The 18,121-nt window shown below is 64.7% G+C and overlaps 6 protein-coding genes across 6 annotated transcripts in view; 3 read left to right on the plus strand and 3 right to left on the minus strand.

The window, feature by feature from the left end:
* EMIHUDRAFT_468033 (hypothetical protein) overlaps positions 1–537 on the plus strand; it is a gene marked incomplete at its 3' end in the record, with an annotated part of 3,260 nt that extends 2,723 nt beyond the window's left edge. The window contains exon 8 of the mRNA XM_005784802.1: positions 1–537. Coding sequence (XP_005784859.1) covers positions 1–536 — 536 coding nt within the window.
* A 1,058-nt stretch (positions 538–1,595) lies between these two features.
* Positions 1,596–4,066, minus strand: EMIHUDRAFT_112421 (hypothetical protein; the record flags this gene model as incomplete). Its single annotated transcript, XM_005784803.1, has 5 exons — positions 1,596–1,865; positions 1,984–2,002; positions 2,246–2,394; positions 2,504–3,460; positions 4,004–4,066. 5 exons carry the CDS (start codon positions 4,064–4,066, stop codon positions 1,596–1,598), a joined length of 1,458 nt encoding a protein of 485 aa, XP_005784860.1.
* Positions 4,067–7,791: 3,725 nt separating this feature from the next.
* EMIHUDRAFT_112422 (hypothetical protein) lies at positions 7,792–8,595 on the minus strand (the record flags this gene model as incomplete). Its single annotated transcript, XM_005784804.1, has 1 exon — positions 7,792–8,595. The coding sequence occupies one exon, from the start codon at positions 8,593–8,595 to the stop codon at positions 7,792–7,794; it is 804 nt and encodes a 267-aa protein (XP_005784861.1).
* Positions 8,596–13,220: 4,625 nt separating this feature from the next.
* EMIHUDRAFT_112423 (hypothetical protein) lies at positions 13,221–15,026 on the minus strand (the record flags this gene model as incomplete). The annotated part of the gene is made up of 5 exons (XM_005784805.1): positions 13,221–13,798; positions 13,976–14,060; positions 14,170–14,250; positions 14,416–14,643; positions 14,691–15,026. 5 exons carry the CDS (start codon positions 15,024–15,026, stop codon positions 13,221–13,223), a joined length of 1,308 nt encoding a protein of 435 aa, XP_005784862.1.
* Positions 15,027–15,175: 149 nt separating this feature from the next.
* EMIHUDRAFT_231011 (hypothetical protein) lies at positions 15,176–15,514 on the plus strand (the record flags this gene model as incomplete). Its single annotated transcript, XM_005784806.1, has 1 exon — positions 15,176–15,514. One exon carries the CDS (start codon positions 15,176–15,178, stop codon positions 15,512–15,514), a length of 339 nt encoding a protein of 112 aa, XP_005784863.1.
* Positions 15,515–16,111: 597 nt separating this feature from the next.
* On the plus strand, positions 16,112–18,092 carry EMIHUDRAFT_112424 (hypothetical protein; the record flags this gene model as incomplete). Its single annotated transcript, XM_005784807.1, has 3 exons — positions 16,112–16,776; positions 16,819–17,091; positions 17,303–18,092. Coding segments are annotated over 3 exons (1,728 nt in total), but the record flags the coding sequence as incomplete, so codon positions are not given.
* Between the last annotated feature and the right edge of the window lie 29 nt (positions 18,093–18,121).

Consider the following 18,121-nt stretch of genomic DNA (forward strand, 5'->3'; position numbering starts at 1 on the left):
GGCGGCGGCGGCGGGCGGCGGCGGCGGGCGGCGGCGGCGGCGGCGCCGCGCCGCGAGGAGGACTCGCGCCCCACAGCTCGGCGAGGGCTCCTGGGGCTGGACAACCAGCGGGCGGAGGTGTGGGGGGGGGGGGGGGAAAGGGGGGCCCACGCCCCCGGGGCTGCCCTCGGGTCGGAGACTTCGTTTCCTCCGTGGCGAGTCCGAGCCGGTCCGCAGTCCGCACTGCTGCTACGTGCTCGGCTGGCCGGACCGGCAGCGGTTGGGGCGGGCGCGGTGTGTGCGCCTCTGCTGGCGTGGCAACGTGCCAGCCCGCGGGCCGCGGCTGCAGGCCGCCGCACAGGCTTGCTGGCGCGGGTGTGCGGACGATCCTTCGTGTTTCGTGTGGCTTCAGTGATTTGTCGCGCCTCGCTGGTCTCCTGCGTTCAGTCTCCTGCGCCCAGTCTGACTCGGCAGTCTCCTGCGCTCGGTCGAGCGCGTGTCTCGTCTCGTTCGCGGCTTGTACAGGATACGCCGCACATTCGGCCGTTTGGGCATTGCCTTTGGGGAAAGGGACTTCACGCCTAGAGAGCTTCACGCCGATCACGCGACGAGACCCCGAGAGCCGAGAGTGCTGTGGGAGTGTGAGACTGTGGAGAGTGGAGTCTGGAGAGAGGCTGAGAGCTTAGGGGACCCCTAGGGTTCTGAGGGCCGGATTTTTTTAAGAGCTTTTAAGAAATAAGGAGGTTTGGGGGCTTAAATTGCCATTTAAGAGATTGCAGGCACGGGGGTCCCTCTTTTAAGACCGTTTAAGAAAATCGGCCTCACGGTCACACGCCCTCACCGGCATGCGTCTCGGCTCTGCTGGGTTTTCCGCGCCGTTTTCTCCAATACTGCCGTTATTAGGCACAAATCCGCCTCTGAAGACACATCTGTAAGTCTGGTGCACTGACAGGAGCCATACTCGCATAGGGGACGCGTGCTAGCTGACTGTAGCCAGCTTCCCGGCCTCCGGCGTCTACCGGGAGCCTCCGGGAGCCTCCCGGACCATCGACCTCGGGAGCTCTCCCGCACCGTTTAAGCGTTTAAGACCGTTTAAGGAATCGGCGGCCCAGCAGCTCTTAAAACCGGCCCGGGCCGGTTTTAAGCCATTTAAGCCGCAGGCGCCCCAGGGCCCACCCTTTTAAGCCTAGGGGTCCCCTAAGGCTGAGAGCGAGACCCGGCGCGGGGCTTTTTATGGCGTTGGCGACCAGGACCCCGCATGCGGCATGCCATCCACCGATGCCAACGGCACCGGCCGTCAAACTCGACATTCGGATTCGCTTCGTCCTTCGACGTCACCCCTGGGCCGCTGACCCTTTTAGCCGGGTGTTGGTAACCGTTTCACTTTTCAGTGCCACTGAGCGGCCTGTGTGGTACACCCAGGGTACACGGCATTCCCTTTCCGTTTACGGGTCGATTTTTTAGTATTTAGAAAATTAGATCGCCCCGCTTGTGTATAGATCATAGTCGGTATCGAGAAGAGGACACCTGATGCGCTGCGTTTTGTTGCTACGGTGCCCCGGGGGGCAGCCAGCCCCTGTTCAAAATGGTACATAGACGGAAAGTAGCGGGTCGACTCACCGCCCGCCTGCGTACGGCCGTGGCTGCGGCGCCGGCTTTGGCTGGAGCTGCGCGCTCTTGCCGGCGTCGTAGTTGACGCCGTCGAAGATGGGGTCGCAGAAGCCAAGCCGCGGGTCCTTCCAGCCCTCTGGCAGCGGCTTCTCGTAGTCCTTGTCCCCCGAGCGGCAGTCGCAGAAGAAGCGCACGTCCTTGCCGCAGAGCGCGCACTCGTTGGCGAGCTCCTCCTGCCGCTTCTTCTCCTTGCGCTCCAGCTCGCTCATCTTCGCCTGCCGGGAGGTGGTCCGGGGCAAAGCGGGGTGGGGGGTCGGGGTGGTAGGCGGGGCGGGGTGGGAAGCGCGCCTTGTGTCTGTGCTCCGCCGGCAGCTCCGAGTAGTCCGCGTCCACCATGCCTCGCTCAACATACCTCCGGAAGGATCAGGGGGGGAGAGGTGGTTCAGAAATGAGTCGGGGCGTTCACCATGCCGCGCGATCTCGACGTGTCTGCCGCGAGATAAAGCCGAGATACGCCGCGAAGAGACGTGCCGCGCACTTGTCGGTGAGGTAAGCAGGTCTCGGCTGTGTCTCGGCTGTGTCTCGGCTGTGTCTCGGCTGTGTCTCGGCTGTGTCTCGGCTGTGTCTCGGCTGTGTCTCGGCGTGTAGTGCGCACTGGTCAGTAGTGAGCAGCCGGTGCCAGTGTGTGTCGGCGGCGGTGCCCTTCTTGCCCGCGTCGTAGATCTGGAGGTTGGCCTTGACCAGCGTCATTGTGACGTGCGTGCCGTCCGTCAGCCACGTCGAGGTGCGCGGGTCGATGCGCTCCTGCAGGACGTGTCAGAGGGGCGTGTCGGGGACGTGTTTGGGACGTGTCGTGGGGAGGCTCGAGGGTGCGCGGGTCGATGCGCTCCTCGAGCTCTCCGTGCAAGAAGACCTGACCCGTGGCGCGGCTGGCGACGTGGACTTGGCGAGGCGCAAGCTGCACATCGAGCAGCGCCGCTCGCATCTGGTCGCGCGGCACTGTGTGCGCAATCACCACCACCTCGGTCGTGCCCTGCATCCAGCGCGCGTTCTGCGTCTGCACCCACACCGGCTCGGGAGCCGCGTTGTTGTGAATGCGCTGCATCCCAAAGGACATTGGCGTGAAGTTGTCGCGCTTGTGCAACCTGCCGTCCTCGTGCACGAGCGTGTAGTTGCGGGGCGGCAGCATGATGGTCGTGCTCGAGGAGAGATCGAACTGCTCGGGCGGCCGCTTGTCCTCGTCGTCGCTCGAGTCGGAGACGTAGTTGTCGTCCTCCGAGTCCTCCTCCTCCTCCTCCTCCTCCGCCGCCGCCGCCGCCGCCTCGGCCGCCGCGCCGCTGCCGCCGCCGCCATCCGCGCCGCTGGCAGCCGCGGCCGCACCAACGCCACTCCCCTCGCCATTCTCCTCTAGCAGTAGCTCCTCCTCCTCCTCCTCCTCCTCCCCGCCGCCGTCCCCACCCCCGCCTCCCCTACCCCCATCCCCACCGCCGCCGCCGCCGCCTGTGCCCGCCGCGGTGTTCTCCTCGAGGACCAGCTCTCCGTCGCCACCTCCTCCGCCGCCGCCTCCGCCGGCTCCCCCCTCGCCGCCTCCGCCCTCGCCGCCCTCGCCGCCTCCGCCCTCGCCGCCTCCGCCCTCGCCGCCTCCGCCGCCAGTGTGGGTGAGCAGCTGTACGCCGGGCGGCGGCGTCCAGCTCGCCTCGTACTCCTTCTCCCACTCCTTGGACAGCTCCTCACTCCACTCGGTCGTCTCGCGGATGCGCCCCTCCGCCTTGGCCTTGACCTTGGCGTCGTACTCTGCCACCGTCTTTGCGTCGTACGCCTGTCTCCGCGTCGTCGCCTTGCGAGCCTTGTCCAGCTCGACCACGAGCGCCTCGGCGGCCGCAGCGTCGCGCTCGGCCGCCGCGAGCGCGCGCCGGCTCTCCTCGGACGTCGGCTCCAGCTCGGTCGCGCGGCGGAACGCCGCCACCGCCTCGGCTGGTCGCTCAAGCCCGCGGAGCGCTGAGCCGAGCCGGTACCAGCCCTTTGGCCAGCTTGGCGCGAGGGTGGTCGCGGCCTCCGCATCGGCACGCGCGAGCTCGTGCCGGCCCACCTTGAGGTACGCCTGCGCGCGATTCCCCAGCAGCGTGTGCGACGACGGCGTCGCCTCGAGCGCCGCCGTGTAGTGCTCGTACGCCGTGCGGTAGTTTTTCGCGCGAAAGGCGGCGTCGCCGCGGGCCTTGCGGGTGGCGGCGCGCTCCTCCGGCGACTGCAGCCGCTCGTCGTACGGCCGACGAGCCTCCACTTGCTCCGGCGAGTGAGGGTCGTACCCGGCCGGCCCGACGTCGACGGCCTGGTGCTGCTGCGGCTGGCAGCGGCAACGGGAGCAGGCCAGCGCGCGGGTGTCGAGCGATCCGCCGGGAGCAGCTACGGGCACGTACTCGAGGCACGAGGGAGCGGCGCGGCACCAGCCGCGGAAGAGGCCGAACGCGTCGCGCATGCGGCGGGGGAGCGACGCAAGTAGCACCGAGGGCCAGGCGACGGACCTCGGGCCACCAGCGAACTGGCGAAAGAATTTTACAAACGAAACGGCGCGCACTGGCACTAACACACGTACACCACGGGAGCCGCCTAAGCGACTCCTGCGAGGGCGGCGAGGCACTTAGCTCCGTGCCCTCGACCGCCCTCGCCCAGGCAAGCTCATTCACAATCTGCTCTGCGATTGCCGTGTGAAGAACGACTGAGATACGCTGCTTCTGCAGCCCCAGCCAGCTCTTGGTGGCGAAAGAATTTTAACGTCGAAAGAATTTTCGAAAAAAATATGTGAAGATCCTACTATAGCATTCTCCCCAAACCTTGCTCAGCTGATCCAGCCTGGCCCTGGGGGGAAGGCCAGCCCTGGGCAAAGAAACCAGTACCTCAACAGGCTTCCCTGAGCGTCACAGCTCGATGATCGCGCCGGCCGGACACCACTGAGACGTCCGTTCCGGGCATTTGAACGCGACCTTCGGGGGCAAAGACATGGGCTCTATGGCTCAGACTGGACTCCTCTTGGTCCCTTCTGATGCCCTAGGCCACACCTGGGCCTTACCTGGGGCTCTAGGGGGTGGGCAGGGTTTGCCCCCCGAAACTGGCCCGGAGGACCTTAACAAGACGGTCAAACTCTGCGGGCGGCGCGCGGCGGGCTGGGCTTCTGCCCAAACTCAGACCGGCCTCCCGTGCAAGTTCAGCGCCAGCTGCCGCTACGCGCCGTGCACCAACTTCGAGGAGCTACTCGAGACCGCCCTCAAGGGCTCCGTCTACGAGCGGATGCCGAGGGCGGTGAGGCTCGGCACGAGCCGCGGGCGGCGCGGCGGCGGCCGCAACCGCGGCGTCCCAGGCGGCGGCGGCGGCAAGGGCAAGAAGGACTGGGCGCGCGCCGCTCGCGGAGCCGCCCGCTCCCCCTACGACGGCGGCCCACGCCTCGAGTCCAACGAGCCCTCGCTCTACGGGGAGAGCGACGACGAGTCCTAGAAGCGGCCGCCGAGCCCTTCCCGCGGCGCAACCCTAGCAGCGCAGCGGGCAGGGCGGCTCGCGCAGCGCCCGCGCGATCGCACACACACACACACACACACACACACACACACACACACACACACACACACACACACACACACACACACACACACACACACACACACACACACACGCACGCACGCACGCACTCACATGCACAGACACACAGCCCCTTCCCCTTCCCCCTCAAGACCGCAAGGGTGAGGACACGCGTCGGCCGCACCTCTAGCGAAGCCCCACAGCGTGGGAGACTCCTATCACCGGCCCTGCCACGCTGCCCCACCCACGGCGTGAGCCTTGGCTGCCTCTGTCAGTGTGCCCGTGATAGTGAGAGACTGCCAGCGAGAAGCCGGAGGAAGGTCGCTAGTCGAAGAGATCGCCCGTGGAATAGGGAGTCCACCGTGCTGCGAACCTGTCGCTGTCCCTTGTCAGGAGCAGGAGAACTAGGAGAGCGCAACCAGTAGGAGGCCCGCGCCTGCCCCCGTGCCGCCGGGTGCAACTTTGTCCTATACGAGAGGGGGATCCCTGGGACCCTGTCGTGTGGGTGAACCCTGCCCAGCCCCCCTCCGTGTTGCGATGCGCTCCCCGCTCCCGTTCCCCTGTGTCCCTGATCGTCCTGTTCCAAGATCCTGCTCGCGCAGGTGGGGACCCTGTCCTTCTCCCACCCCTTAAATAAATAAACAAAGAATCATATAAAACCCAAAACCCAAATCGCAAAATAAATAAATAAAACGGACGCCTCTACTGTGATGGGTAAAAAGGAACAAGATGATCGGTTGGGCAAGATTTAAGTAGATAGTCAGAGTCAACAGCAGCAAAATTACACTGTACAGTCTGGTGGAGGAAGCTCACACAGGCGACGCACACACGACACCACAGGTCTCTGAAGACACACAGCGTGGAGCCATTCTCTAGGCCATACTATTGAATAGGCTCTGGAGCGCGGCTACGCGTCGACAAAATGAGGCGCCAGCGTGTTGCTCGGTATGTGCTCCCACAGTGCACTGTCGCCATGAGAGCGTCATCGGGCCTAGCATCGGGCCGAGTTGGGCGCCGGAATGTGTGGATCAGCTCACGCTGAGAGTTCGGGACGGCGCGATATTATTGAATAGGCTCCACAGGAACGCAACCACGTTGCATGAAAGCCGGCTCCAACGGTGCGTTCGGTGCTCCTACAGTGCACATAGGCCGCGAAGGAGGCCGGCGGACTGCGTGAGTGGCTGTCCAGGCTTCGCGGGACGGCCTCTCACTTGTGTAGCGTCGCGATTTTCGGCGGTTTTCACATATCAGCATTCATGACAGGGCTCGACGGGTGTATCGGCGCTCTTTGCACACCGTCGAGATAGGTGGACACACGGCCCCGGTTGTGCTCGGGCGTCGGGGCGGGTCAATAAATAAAACGGTCAAACTCTGAGACGAGATGGGATTTAGGGGCATGTGTCCCCGCCCTGCACGATCTTGGTGTGAGGGATCTTCAATCCGTGTCCCCTCACCCCTCGTCACAACCCGACACGGAAGAGCGGCAAGAGTTGGGGCTGCGGCTACGGCTGCGGCTACGAGAGCGAGAGGGGGGCCGGGTAGACAGTGCCAAAACCACGTAATCGAAAATGGCTCTTAAATTCGCGCACCTGGTGTCCGCACTGCCGCATGGTGCGAGCCGCCACTCCTGAGAAGGTCTCCGCTGCGATGCTTTTGCTGTCTGCGTCAATGCAGCATCCCATCGAGCGCGTCACTATGTGACCCCTCTGATAACCGACGTCGCCAACGGCAAGCCTGCGTCCGTGTTGCATATGCTCTCCATCCATGTTCGCATTGCGGTGGATTGCCAATTCGAGCCACTTGAGCAATCATGCACAATCAATGCGCCGAAGAGATGAGACGCAGATTCTTTGCACCGGGTCAGCAGGCAGGCAGTGCAAGGTCCAAGTGGTCGCGGCACTGGCCATTCGCGATGCAGTAGGCGATGCGATCAGCCGTCAGCAAGCGGCGGTGAAGCCTGGTCCATGGCCGGGCAGGCGCGCCGCAGGCGAAGCGCTCTCGTGGGACCTCGTCGGTACTCTCGGCGGGCTGGCGAGGTACTTCCAGCCTGCTGTGGGAACAGCTGACGCAGTCTCGCCGAGGCTCGCCCCAGCATCTCGGGTTGACTCGGCCAGACAAAAACCCCGAGAGGCGTGGGAGTACCTCGCCAGCCCCAGGCCAGCCCTACCTCTACCCGCGCCCCCGCCCTCCCGGGGCCGAAAAAAGTATTGGCTAGTTCTAATCGTTCTACTCAAACTCATCACAACTCGCCACAGGAACACCCCCACACTATAGGGTCATTGTGTAGCCCTGCTTAGAAGGAAAGGTTTTGTGCAAGGTCCGTATGGCTCACCGTGTAGTCGGCCCACACTATATTACACCCACGACACTTGATCACTATTCACTTGTAACACGACGCCGCTCTTTATGAGGGGAGGCGGCTGGCGGGGCGGGGGGGCGTGCTTGGAGCTTGGAGGTTGGAGCCGCGCCGCCGCCGCGCCGGGTGAACCCATGGCCGAATTATTGATCTGATCGCACACTACACTCCTCCAAGTGCTCCAAGTGCTCGTGCTCGCGGTCAGCGGCTCCCGCCGTAGAGAGCGCCGTAGAGAGCCGTACTGACGTGTATCCGCTCCCTCCCCTCTCCCCATCTCAGCGCCGTCCCTTGGCCAGCCCTGCAAAGAGGGCGGCGCCGACGGCGAGGCTGGCGACGGCGACCGCCCCGCCAATCAGCACCTCGCGCTGGTTCTGCTCCACCCACCTCGAGAGCGCGGCGCGGGTGGCGGCGTGGGCGCGGCCGGGCGGGACCTGCCCCTCGAGGTTGAGCGACTTGACGCGCTCGGCTGAGGCCCTGTCGCGGCGGCCCCACTCGGTCACGCGGAGCAGAAAGTCCGAGAGCATCGCCTCCGCCGTCGGGTCGCGCACCTCCGGCAGCCCGTGCTCGAGCCCAAACTCGGTGATGAACGACGCCTGCAGCACGCGCGCGTTGCGCCGCTCGCGCGCCTCCTCGTTGGCGTCGATCATGGCGAGGTGATTGCGGAGGCGGCGCGCGATCACCTCGAGAGGTGCCGTCATGTCGTGGTACGCAACGTCGAAACCGCTGCCGCTGCCGCGGCCGGCCGTCGCCTTGCCGTCGAAGCCGGGCAGCTCGAGCGCCTTGCAGATGGAGATGATGGCGTTGAGGACAGCCTCGGAGGAGACCAGCTTCTGGCAGCAGAGGAACTCTTGCAGCAGCTCCGACTCTGACGAGCCAACCTCCGCCGCCGACTGCAGCCGCTGCCCGTACTCGAGCACGGCCGGCATCGCACGCAGCCGCGCCTCGTGCAGCGCCGCGTTGGGCTGCGGCCCATCGAGCCGCATGAACTCTACGCGGTTGAAGCGCCAGCCCGACCTTTGAGCGTAGTCCTGGCAAGCATCGACCAGATTCGCCCAGTTCGAGAAGGTGCTGGCGGACATGTGCTGCGCCGCAAGCGCGGATGATTTCTTTTTGGGCGCCTCGAGAGTTGGCAGTGTGACTCACGGTTGGCAGTGACGGGTGAAGCCCGCCCCCGCAGCGCACTTACTCTCGAGGACATCGAATCCATCTGGGTCAGCCGCTGCCCATTCAACAAAACTCTCTCTGTCTCTTTCTGCCCATTTATTTCGCTTCCCACCAAGTGAACAAAAATCTCTCTCCCCCCAAGTGGGATGGAGGATGCTGACGAGCAGCTGCACCACCCTATGAGCTATGTGTGAGGAACCACGTCCACGAGAAGCGCACCAACGTCCAACCTGCAAGCCTTTTTGGTCATGCAATCGCGTGCCTGAGAGAGATTTAAAGACCAACAATGGTCCGTCGAAAATCAAAATTTTGAACTCAACAAAAACCACCACCAATCTCAATCAACTAGACAGTCACCCACACCCCCAAATCCTTCCACAACCACTATCCCATTCCCCTCTCCACACACCACTCCATCACCATCCCCATCTTCCCCTCCATTATATTCCATCTCATCCTCCCATTTCCCCTCTTACCATCACCACCCCATCCCCTCGCAAACCCATCACACACAAACACAACCCATCTCCCCCCATTCAAACCATCACCCAATCTCCTCACCCAATCAGTAACTTTTTGGGCGCCTCCAGAGTAGGCAGTGTGACTCACGGTTGGCAGTGACGGGTGAAGCCCGCCCCCGCAGCGCACTTACTCTCGAGGACATCGAATCGAACTGGGACAGCCGCTGCCCATTCAACAAAACTCTCTCTGTCTCTTTCTCTGCCCATTTATTTCGCTTCCCACCAAGTGGGATGGAGGATGCTGACGAGCAGCTGCACCACCCTATGAGCTATGTGTGAGGAACCACGTCCACGAGAAGCGCACCAACATCCAACCTACAAGCCTTTTTAATCATGCAATCGCATGCCTGTAATCCGTCGAAAATAAAAATTTTAAAATTAACTCAAAACCACCAATCCATCACATCAATCAACTAAACAATCACCCACACCCAAATCCTTCCACAACCATTATCCCATTCCCCTCTCCACACACCACTCCATCACCATCCTTATCTTCCCCTCCATTATATTCCATCTCATCCTCCCATTTCCCCTCTTACCATCACCACCCCATCCCCTCTCACCCCCATCACACACTCATACAGCCCATCTCCTCCAACACATACCATCACCCAAATCTCCTCACCCTCCCACCAAGTTTTTATTTCGCTTCCCACCAAATGAGTCGAAAAAAATTTTATTTTTTTCTTCACGGTATATGAGTCGCCCGATCTCGCTCGATTTCACAGCAAACTGACTGGATGGCCGAGCGGTCCAAGGCGCTACGTTCAGGTCGTAGTCTCGAAAGGGGCGTGGGTTCGAATCCCACTTCAGTCACGTGTTTTGTTTGACTCTCCTCGTCCCTTTAGGAGGAAAGGGCACTCCTTTTTTTTATGAGTGTTTTTGGGGTTCGAATGGCGCGCGGGCACCTATGGGGCTTTGGGTTTGTTTTTGGAAAAAAGAAAAGAATACTCCCCACGACACTGGGCACGGGCACTGGCGCGCCTGGCACAAGCCCGGGCGAATTTTTTTGTTCTTTTCCACGCGATGTCCACCCGTCACCTCGACCTCTTTGTCAAACACACCGCCGCCGCCCGCCTCCTCGACCTCCCCACGCGCTCTTGTTCCACGCCTCGCTCGCGGAGGAGACGAGACCTGCACCGTAAGGTGGCTGTGCTTCGCTCCCTTGCTGCGCGAGGCCAATAGACTGGTTCCACAATAGATTTAGCCCTCCGGCCACGTCATGGGGCCATTCGAAGTGCCGCGGCCGGCTAGCTCGTGACGGCCCGAGTCCGAGGGTTGCAGCCGTGAGGCTCGGGCCCTGGGTGCAGTCTGAGGCCCCACGCCTGTCGCTCGGGCGCGGAGGCGAGCCACGAGCGCATTCGGTACCCAGGTCACGCATCTTTCCACGCCCTCATTCGAGCGACATCGCGGACACAACTAGGGTGCCCACAGGGCCCAAAAAAGGAAAAGAAAAAAGAAATGGGCGACCCCAGATCGCAGCACTTCGTGTTGGCCAGTCGAGATATTGAGAGTGTGACTAGGAGGCAGGGACGCTGGGGATTCTCAAAGGTATAGCCCTTGGAATGGCCGGATCCAGCCTTAAAAGTACGAGATCGCGCGCGCTTCACGCACAGCACCGCCTGTTCTCCGCGGCTGTGTGACGACGCGTGCCGTGTACCAGCAGAGTTGGGCGCGCGCGGCGCGACGGCGCCCGCGAGGGAAGGCGCGGGTGCAGCGGCCGCCGGCGGCCGTGCCGCCCGCCAGCCGGCGCAGCAGCGGCCAGCGCAGCGGCCGCCGGCGCAGCAGCCAGAGCAGCCGTGCGCGCCTTGCGAGGCGAGTACTGCCGCCCGGCAGCCTTGAGGCGGCCGGGCGGCAGTACTCGTTCGAACTTTGCGAGCCGTGCGCGCGCCGAGGCGCCCGCGGCGCGCGCCCGCCGGCTGCCAGTAGGAGGCGGCGCAATATGGCCTATAGTACAGCCCTTAGGAGGAGGAAGAGGCTGGCTGGCAGTGCTGTATGCTGCCGAGGGGCAGTTTTGGGGTGCTGTCACGGGCCCAGGGGGCTGCAGAAGGCGTCCGCAACCGGGACAACCCGCCCCCCCAGCCGAGGCCGGTCGAAGCCCACTTGAGCACAGCCATGAGGAGTCCTCTTGGTGCTCCTGGCGGCCGTTTGAAGGGCGGGCGCGCGCCGATGGGGGGTGGGTGTGTCTTGCTTGCTCCACACCGAGCGCCATCGGTCCGGACCGGCGTGCTCACCGAGGGGTGGCCTGCACAAGGTCTGAGCCGCGGGCGCTCGGCGCCAAGTGCAGTGTCACGCTCGCGCTCGCGCGTGACAATCCGGGGAACCCTCGTTTCCTAGTCACTCGGTCCCCCAACGGAAGAGGCCTCGCTCCTATTGGAACATTCCAACATCAGATTTGCCTCGTGCGTCCCTTTTTGAGCCGGAAAGCTATTTTCTTTTGGGTCCTGTGGGCACCCTAACACAACACTGCCTCACGCCCTTACTCTATTGCTGCTAGGCTACTCAAGCGAGACCTGGTGGCAATCCCGTCTGGCCAGCTCAACACGCCGCTTCGCGCAGGTATCGCGCAGGTATCGGCCCGTAACGAGCCCCGTTACCTGCTCGTAGTTTTGCTGTGAGGCGTATACGGGCCCGTAACGAGCCCCGTTACCATGCTCGTAGTTTTGCTGTGTGTGAGGGTGGCCCGCCCGCCACAAGGACCCCAGGAATTGCGACTCGCCGCTTTCCTCCCACTGTGATTCTGTGTGAGCTCTGTGTCTTGATTTGCCAACAACAAACCTAAAACTCCGGGTAAAACCCTGGTATACCTGCAAAAGTCCAGGTTTACCCGAAAAATACCTGGACGCGTCCCGACCAACGTATGCCGCACACGACGCCATATCGCGTTCTCCCAGGGCCAGTGCGCTACTTGCGGCGCGCAATTCCTGCTCAAGTACGCGCACCGTACCATGTGCTGCCGCTATGCGTGCCGTAAGGTGGCTGCGGCGAAGCGGCGGGCGCGGCATGCTGATGGCAGTGCGGACGATGCGGTTGCGATGTGTTCTGCTTCAAGATCGTGGCGGTGCTTTGGCATGGCGCATGGATATGCACTTCTGCGATCCCAATCAGCTCATCGCAACGAAGCAGCGCAACAAGCTGGATGCTGCCAACAAGGTCCTATGCTTCCTACCTTCACGCGCGGATCGTTCAAAGAGGACAAGCATACACAGGATTCTCTGACATGCGTTTGTTTGAGCTTGAGGCTGTTTGTGAGAAATGTTTGGCTAGAGATTGCGCTCAAGAAGCAGCAACGAGAATCGGAAGGGGAGGATGCCGAGCGGCGATTGCTGAGGCATGAGGAGGATCGATCCGGATTTTAGTAGGCGCCCGCCGCAGGCGAAGAAAATTTGGGCGGAGCGCCGTACTGTATCGATCACGGATCACGGTGGGAGCCTCTTGGCCCCAGGCCGTCCACGGCCGACTTAGCCGATGTAAGCGGCTCCCGCTGATCTTAGACCGCGCAAGCACCCCAGCGTGCACGTGCACACTTAGACCCGCTACGCGCTAGGCGTCGAGGCGTCAGAACTTAGACTACTACCCAACCAGTCCAGTGCACCGTGGTGCGTGGATTGGCACGCCACTTGTTTGGCCCCATTCACGCGGTCTACGATCCAATTCTAGCGTCACCGTCAGCGTTCTTCGTGCCACACCTTGTCCTTGACCGTCGTGCCGCACCATTGAGCATTCGGTGCATCGTGGGAAATCCTTGTGGCCGCGTCCTCTCCGTCTTGAGAATGCTCGACCGCGCGAACGGGGCGCTGAGGAACGTCGGCGTCGCGGTCGGCACGTGCGCGCTAGTCGCGGCTCTAGGGACTAGGCTGCCACCCGCGCGGACGAAATCTTTGTGACACAGCGTGTACATACGGCTTTATATGCCATGGCCCATGCTCAGCCAACTCTGACAACTGTACCAGAGCGCGGCAGACCGCAGACGGGTGTGCCTCAAACCGTCGGCTCCCCGCGGCTCGAGACAACGCTCATGCTATGTTAGCTGATGAAAGGATCGCGGCCGCAAACGAGCCAAACAGAAGGGCGGCGGGCGGCCACGGGTAGAGAAGGGGACGGAAGCCGTAGAGAGCGCCCTCATTTGGCGCGCCGTGCGCCGAGGGCGACTGCGCCGCCTCGACATCGAACGGGTGGTACCAGAACTGCGCGCCCGGCTCGCCCACGCGGATGTAGCGGCCGGCCAGCTCCTCGGGCGGGGCGAGGCCAAAGGCGCTCAGCTCGGCGGGGGTAAAGGAGCGCCACAGGGCCGGCTCGGCGGCGAGAGCGGCGCTCAGCGGCGCATTCTCCAACGTCAGCGAGTCCACCGGGCGCATGTCAATGGGCACCCTCTGCCACCGCGCCTCCGCCTCCGCCTCCGCCTCCGCCTCCGCCTCCGCCTCAGCCTCCGCCGCCACCACCTCGCCGCCGGCCGCAGCAAGTCCCCCCCCTGCGACGGCGGCGGCCAGCAGCGACGGCGTGCCGCACTCGCGTGCCACCCTCCGGATCTGGTCGCTGCCGTCGATAAAGCAAAAGTCGAGCGCGCGGGCCCGCTCCTTGTCGGCGAGGATGCCTGCGCGCGCGAATTGGCGGGACGTGTCATCGACGTGGTCTGCAAACGGCGGGCTGCAGCCGGACGGGCGGGGTGCCGCGCGTCTCGTACTCCGCCCGCTGCTCCTCGCGGAAGGCGGCGAGCCGCGCCTGAGAAACGCTCCATACTAGTACCCACGCGTCACGGACATAGCGACACCCCTCGACAACCCCAACGAGGGGAAGCGCGCCTCGCCCACGGTGCCGAGCAGGCAGGCGCAGACCGCCCGCGCAACCTCGCCCACCTGCGACGCGCCGTGGGGTGGTGTCATGCACGCGTGCCACTGGCGCCGGGCGCAGCGCCGGGCCTGGTGGTGCGATAGCGGCCACCTCACTTGGCGGTGTGAGCGCCACCTCGCCGACGGCGTCCTGCGGCACCCAGCCGGTCGAGACGCCGCTCTTGAGCGCCTTGAAGAGCCGCGTCTGCGCGCGCACCTGTGTTTCGGCGTTGCGAGCGCCGTGGACGGCAAGAGGCGGGTGGCGGACACTGGACAGCCCCGAAGAAAGTGTCGGAGAGTGGCAGGCAATTCAGCGCCCCGAGGGAGAGTGTGGCAGCGGAGAGCGCGGCAGCGGCGGGGGAGCGGCGCAAAGAGGGCGCACCAGCGGCACGTCCACCAGCGCGCGGTAGGCCTGCTGCAGGCCGGCGTAACGGCCGCCGCCGAGAACGAGCGACGGGCCGACGGCGCAGGCGGCGGCGTCGCCAAACCGTTGCCTCACCGCCTCCTCGCCCGCCTCCTTGCCGTCCACATAGCCCATCAGCGCGCCGCCTAGGCAAACTGGTGCGCCGAGCTCGCGGAGAGGTAGACGAAGCGGGAGGCGCCGGCGCGCCTGGCGGCGGCGGCGCTGCGGTCCGTGGCGAGCCCATTCTCACGCACCATCGCCTCATAGTCCCAGTGCAGCCCGAAGAAGCTGCCGCTCTCCCATCGAGGCGACGGTCGCATATTGCCGACGCACGAAACCGCGCCGTCGATGTGCCCGAGTGGCGGATGGCGATCGCTGAGCAGGTCGGACTGCCGCCACTCCACGCGGCCGCACCACCGCTCCTCGCTCGCCCAGGCAGGCGCCTCGCCCGTCCGCGAGAGGGAGACCACGTCGCAGCCGGCGTCGACCAGCGTCTGGCAGACGCGGCTGCCGATGAACCCGCTGCCGCCAAAGACGGCCACGCGCGGCGTGACAGCGGCGACGGCGGCGAAGCCGGAGAGTACCAGCATATATGCGGCGCTCGGCGGACACGCGGCGAGAGCTAGACACGGCGGCTAGAGCCGGGGTCGTCCTCCCGAGACGGATCGTTGCATAGCTAGGAAGGTTCCATCTCTAAGAAAACGGGAATAGAATTTCCACGGGTAACGGATTTTGGCCCATGCGCATGCTCTTCCTCGTGCTCGCCGCGCGCTCGGGAGCCGGAGTGGCGGGGTCGGAGCTGCTGCAACGGCGCGAGTGGCCGCGAGGGGTCGTACTGGGGCTCTCCAGAGGGCGAGACCACTACGCGGTGCTCGCGGCGGCGCACGGGGCAGCTTTGAGCAGTGCAGCGCCTCAGCAGCGCCTTCAAGCAGTGCAGCGCAACGCCAGCTGCCTCTCTGGAGCTATGCGGCGGCTGGCGGGCCTGTGCGATGGCGCCGATCCGTGGGCTCGGGACGCGCAGTCGGCTCGCGTGCCGGTTGCCGAGTCAAGCCAGCTACATACACCACGCAGGGCGTGATTGACGGTAGTGCTATCTATCTGCCAGCGAGGCCTGATTTATTTAGCCGACTGACTTTGTTGTGGTTGCACTCAAAATACAAACAAACAACTCTCTCAAAATCCCTAAAAATCCCAAACAAAAAATCCAAAAGAGGGGAGGAGGGCGGGAGAATCCAAAAAAGCCGTCCAAAAAGCCACAACTCCCGTTACGCGATTGCTCGCGAAGCGCAGCATGGCATGATGATGCGCGGCCAGCGTGGAATATGCAGGTCGGCGCCCACGCTGCCAGAAGTAAGAGGAGAAAATCCCTCTCCGACTAACGCCGAAATCGCGGCCCCCCATTTTGCCTGCAACGTGTTGTTAAATGGGTGTCAATGCACAGAAATTTCTTCGCGCCAGACAACCAACCAACAAGGCATAGGCGTGGGGCCAAGCACTTCACGCCGCCCCCGCGGTTTGCATGACTCGAGTTCGAGTATTGCAGAAAAGAATTTTACCAAGCCCTCTCACAGCGGACTGGCTCGGACGGCTACAAAAGGCCGATCAGATTTCTTAAAAACACACCACAAGGGCGCGGACTGGCGCGGAAGCTCACCGGCTGATATACCACATGTGTATGATGCTATCTCACGTGCTCACCACCTCAATCCGGCCTCGTCTTCCTCACCACCTGCACCGCTGCTCCTCCTCCGCCCGCGCCTCACTCGCCGTCGACTCGCAGCCGAGGCCGTCCTACGACGTGGTGCCCACGCACGTCGCCGCGGCGCTCCCGCAGAGGTGGGTCGTCTTTTCGGACCTGCATGTGCGGCAGGACACGCTGCCGGTCTGCCTCGAGCTTCTGCGTCGCGTGGCGGCCGAGGCGCGCGCCCGCAACGCCGGCGTCGCCTGCCTCGGCGATTTTTGGCACACGGGTGGGGTGCTGTCGACGCGGCAGCTAAACACGGTGCTCTCGGAGCTCGCGTCGTGGGGCGACGACGTGCCGATGCTCATGATCCCGGGAAACCACGACCAGGCCATGCGTGGCAACTCTGACCCGCTGCTTCACGCACTGACCCCCCTCCAGCTCGCGCTGCCCCGCTCGGTCACCGTCTTCAGCCGCGTGACGCGGCTCGGCTCGTCGTTGTGGGCTCCGTATGGCACGACCGCCGCGGAGCTGCGCGCCGCGTGCGAGCACGCCGCATCTGACGGCCACGAAGGCCTCGACGCCGTCTTTTGCCACGCCGACATTGTCGGCGCGCAGATGAGCGACCGGCCGCCCGGCGACGCTGGCGGCTTCGTGCGGTGACGGGCGCCCGCTGCTCACGAGCCGCGAATGGCGTATAGGCGCGTGGCCACCCAGGGCCTCACCGCAGACGCCTTCCCGCTGCCGCCGGTGCGCGTCTTTTCGGGCCACTACCACAACCCGCACTCCGTCCCCGAGCCAGCCGCCAAGGGCCGCGCTATCCGGTACGTCGGCTCTCCGTACCAGACGTCGATGTCCGAGGCGGGGCAGCGCAAGGCGCTGCTGGTGGTCGACAGCGCACGCGGGTGGCGGGTGGCGGAGGAGGTGCCGCTCAGCATCGGCCGGAGGCACCACGTGCTCTCGCAGCCGGGCAGGTCGGAGCGACACCGCCCCCGCGACATGCGCCCCTCTCTGCTTTCCCGCACCTCTGGGCAGCTCGCCTCAGCTTCCATGCCTCCGCCTCTCTTACATCCACTCCGCTCGCACCGCCACGACCGGCGCCGCGCTCAGCCCGGCGCCCGCCGACACACGTGCACCGGCACGCGCCCTGTCGCATCCTCGACACGTCCTCGACACGTCCCGCAGGTCGGAGCTCGCGGACCTCGGCGCGAGCCTGCGGTCTGGTGACCGCGCTCTGCTGCTGGCCGACCAGATCGACGAGCCGCTGCTCGAGTTTGCGGCGCAGCAGCGGCGCCGCGGCGCCGCCGTCGAGCTGCGCCGTCCGGTCTCGATCGAGGCGGCCGAGGCGGCCGAGGGGGGCGAGGCGGCGGCGGCGGCGGCGAGGGCGGCGGCGGCGGCTGCCGGGGCAGCGGACATTCTCGAGCCCGAGGCGCTGTTTGCGCGGTACGCCGCCGCGAGGGGGCTCAGCGAGCCACTCGTCGCCGCCGGGCACGAGGTTCTCTCCGCGTGCGCGGCGAACGCGAGGCTGCAGCTGCCGCCGCCGGTGCAGCTGCGGCTGCACGCCGTGACGCTGGACGGGTTTGGCTCCTTTGACCGGCCGACAGAGTACGACTTGCGCGGGCGAGGCCTGCTGCTGCTCCAGGGCGCTTGCGCGGCGGCGGGAGGCGGCGGCGGCGGCGAGGCCAGCGGCGAGGCCCTCCCCGAGGGTGATGCTGGCGGCGAGGGCCAAGGGTCGAGCAACGGCGCGGGCAAGACCACGCTGGCGATGGCGCCGTTGTGGGCGCTGACGGGCAGCACAGACGCGCGCGCCAACGGCAAGCCCGTCGAGGCGAGGGGTGTGATTAGCGAGGGGGCGTCGCGGGCGGTGGTGAGCTTGCGAGGCGAGGTGAGCGGCGGCGTGCTGCAAGGTGGGGACGGCGAAGGCGGGGGCGGCGAGGGCGGCGAGGGCGGCGGTGCGGCGCCCGTTCCGTTTGAGGTGACGCGGACGATGGGGAGGCGAGAGCA

Source organism: Emiliania huxleyi (genome assembly GCF_000372725.1).
Source record: "Emiliania huxleyi CCMP1516 chromosome Unknown EMIHUscaffold_168, whole genome shotgun sequence".
Classification (NCBI taxonomy): Eukaryota; Haptophyta; order Isochrysidales; family Noelaerhabdaceae; genus Emiliania; species Emiliania huxleyi.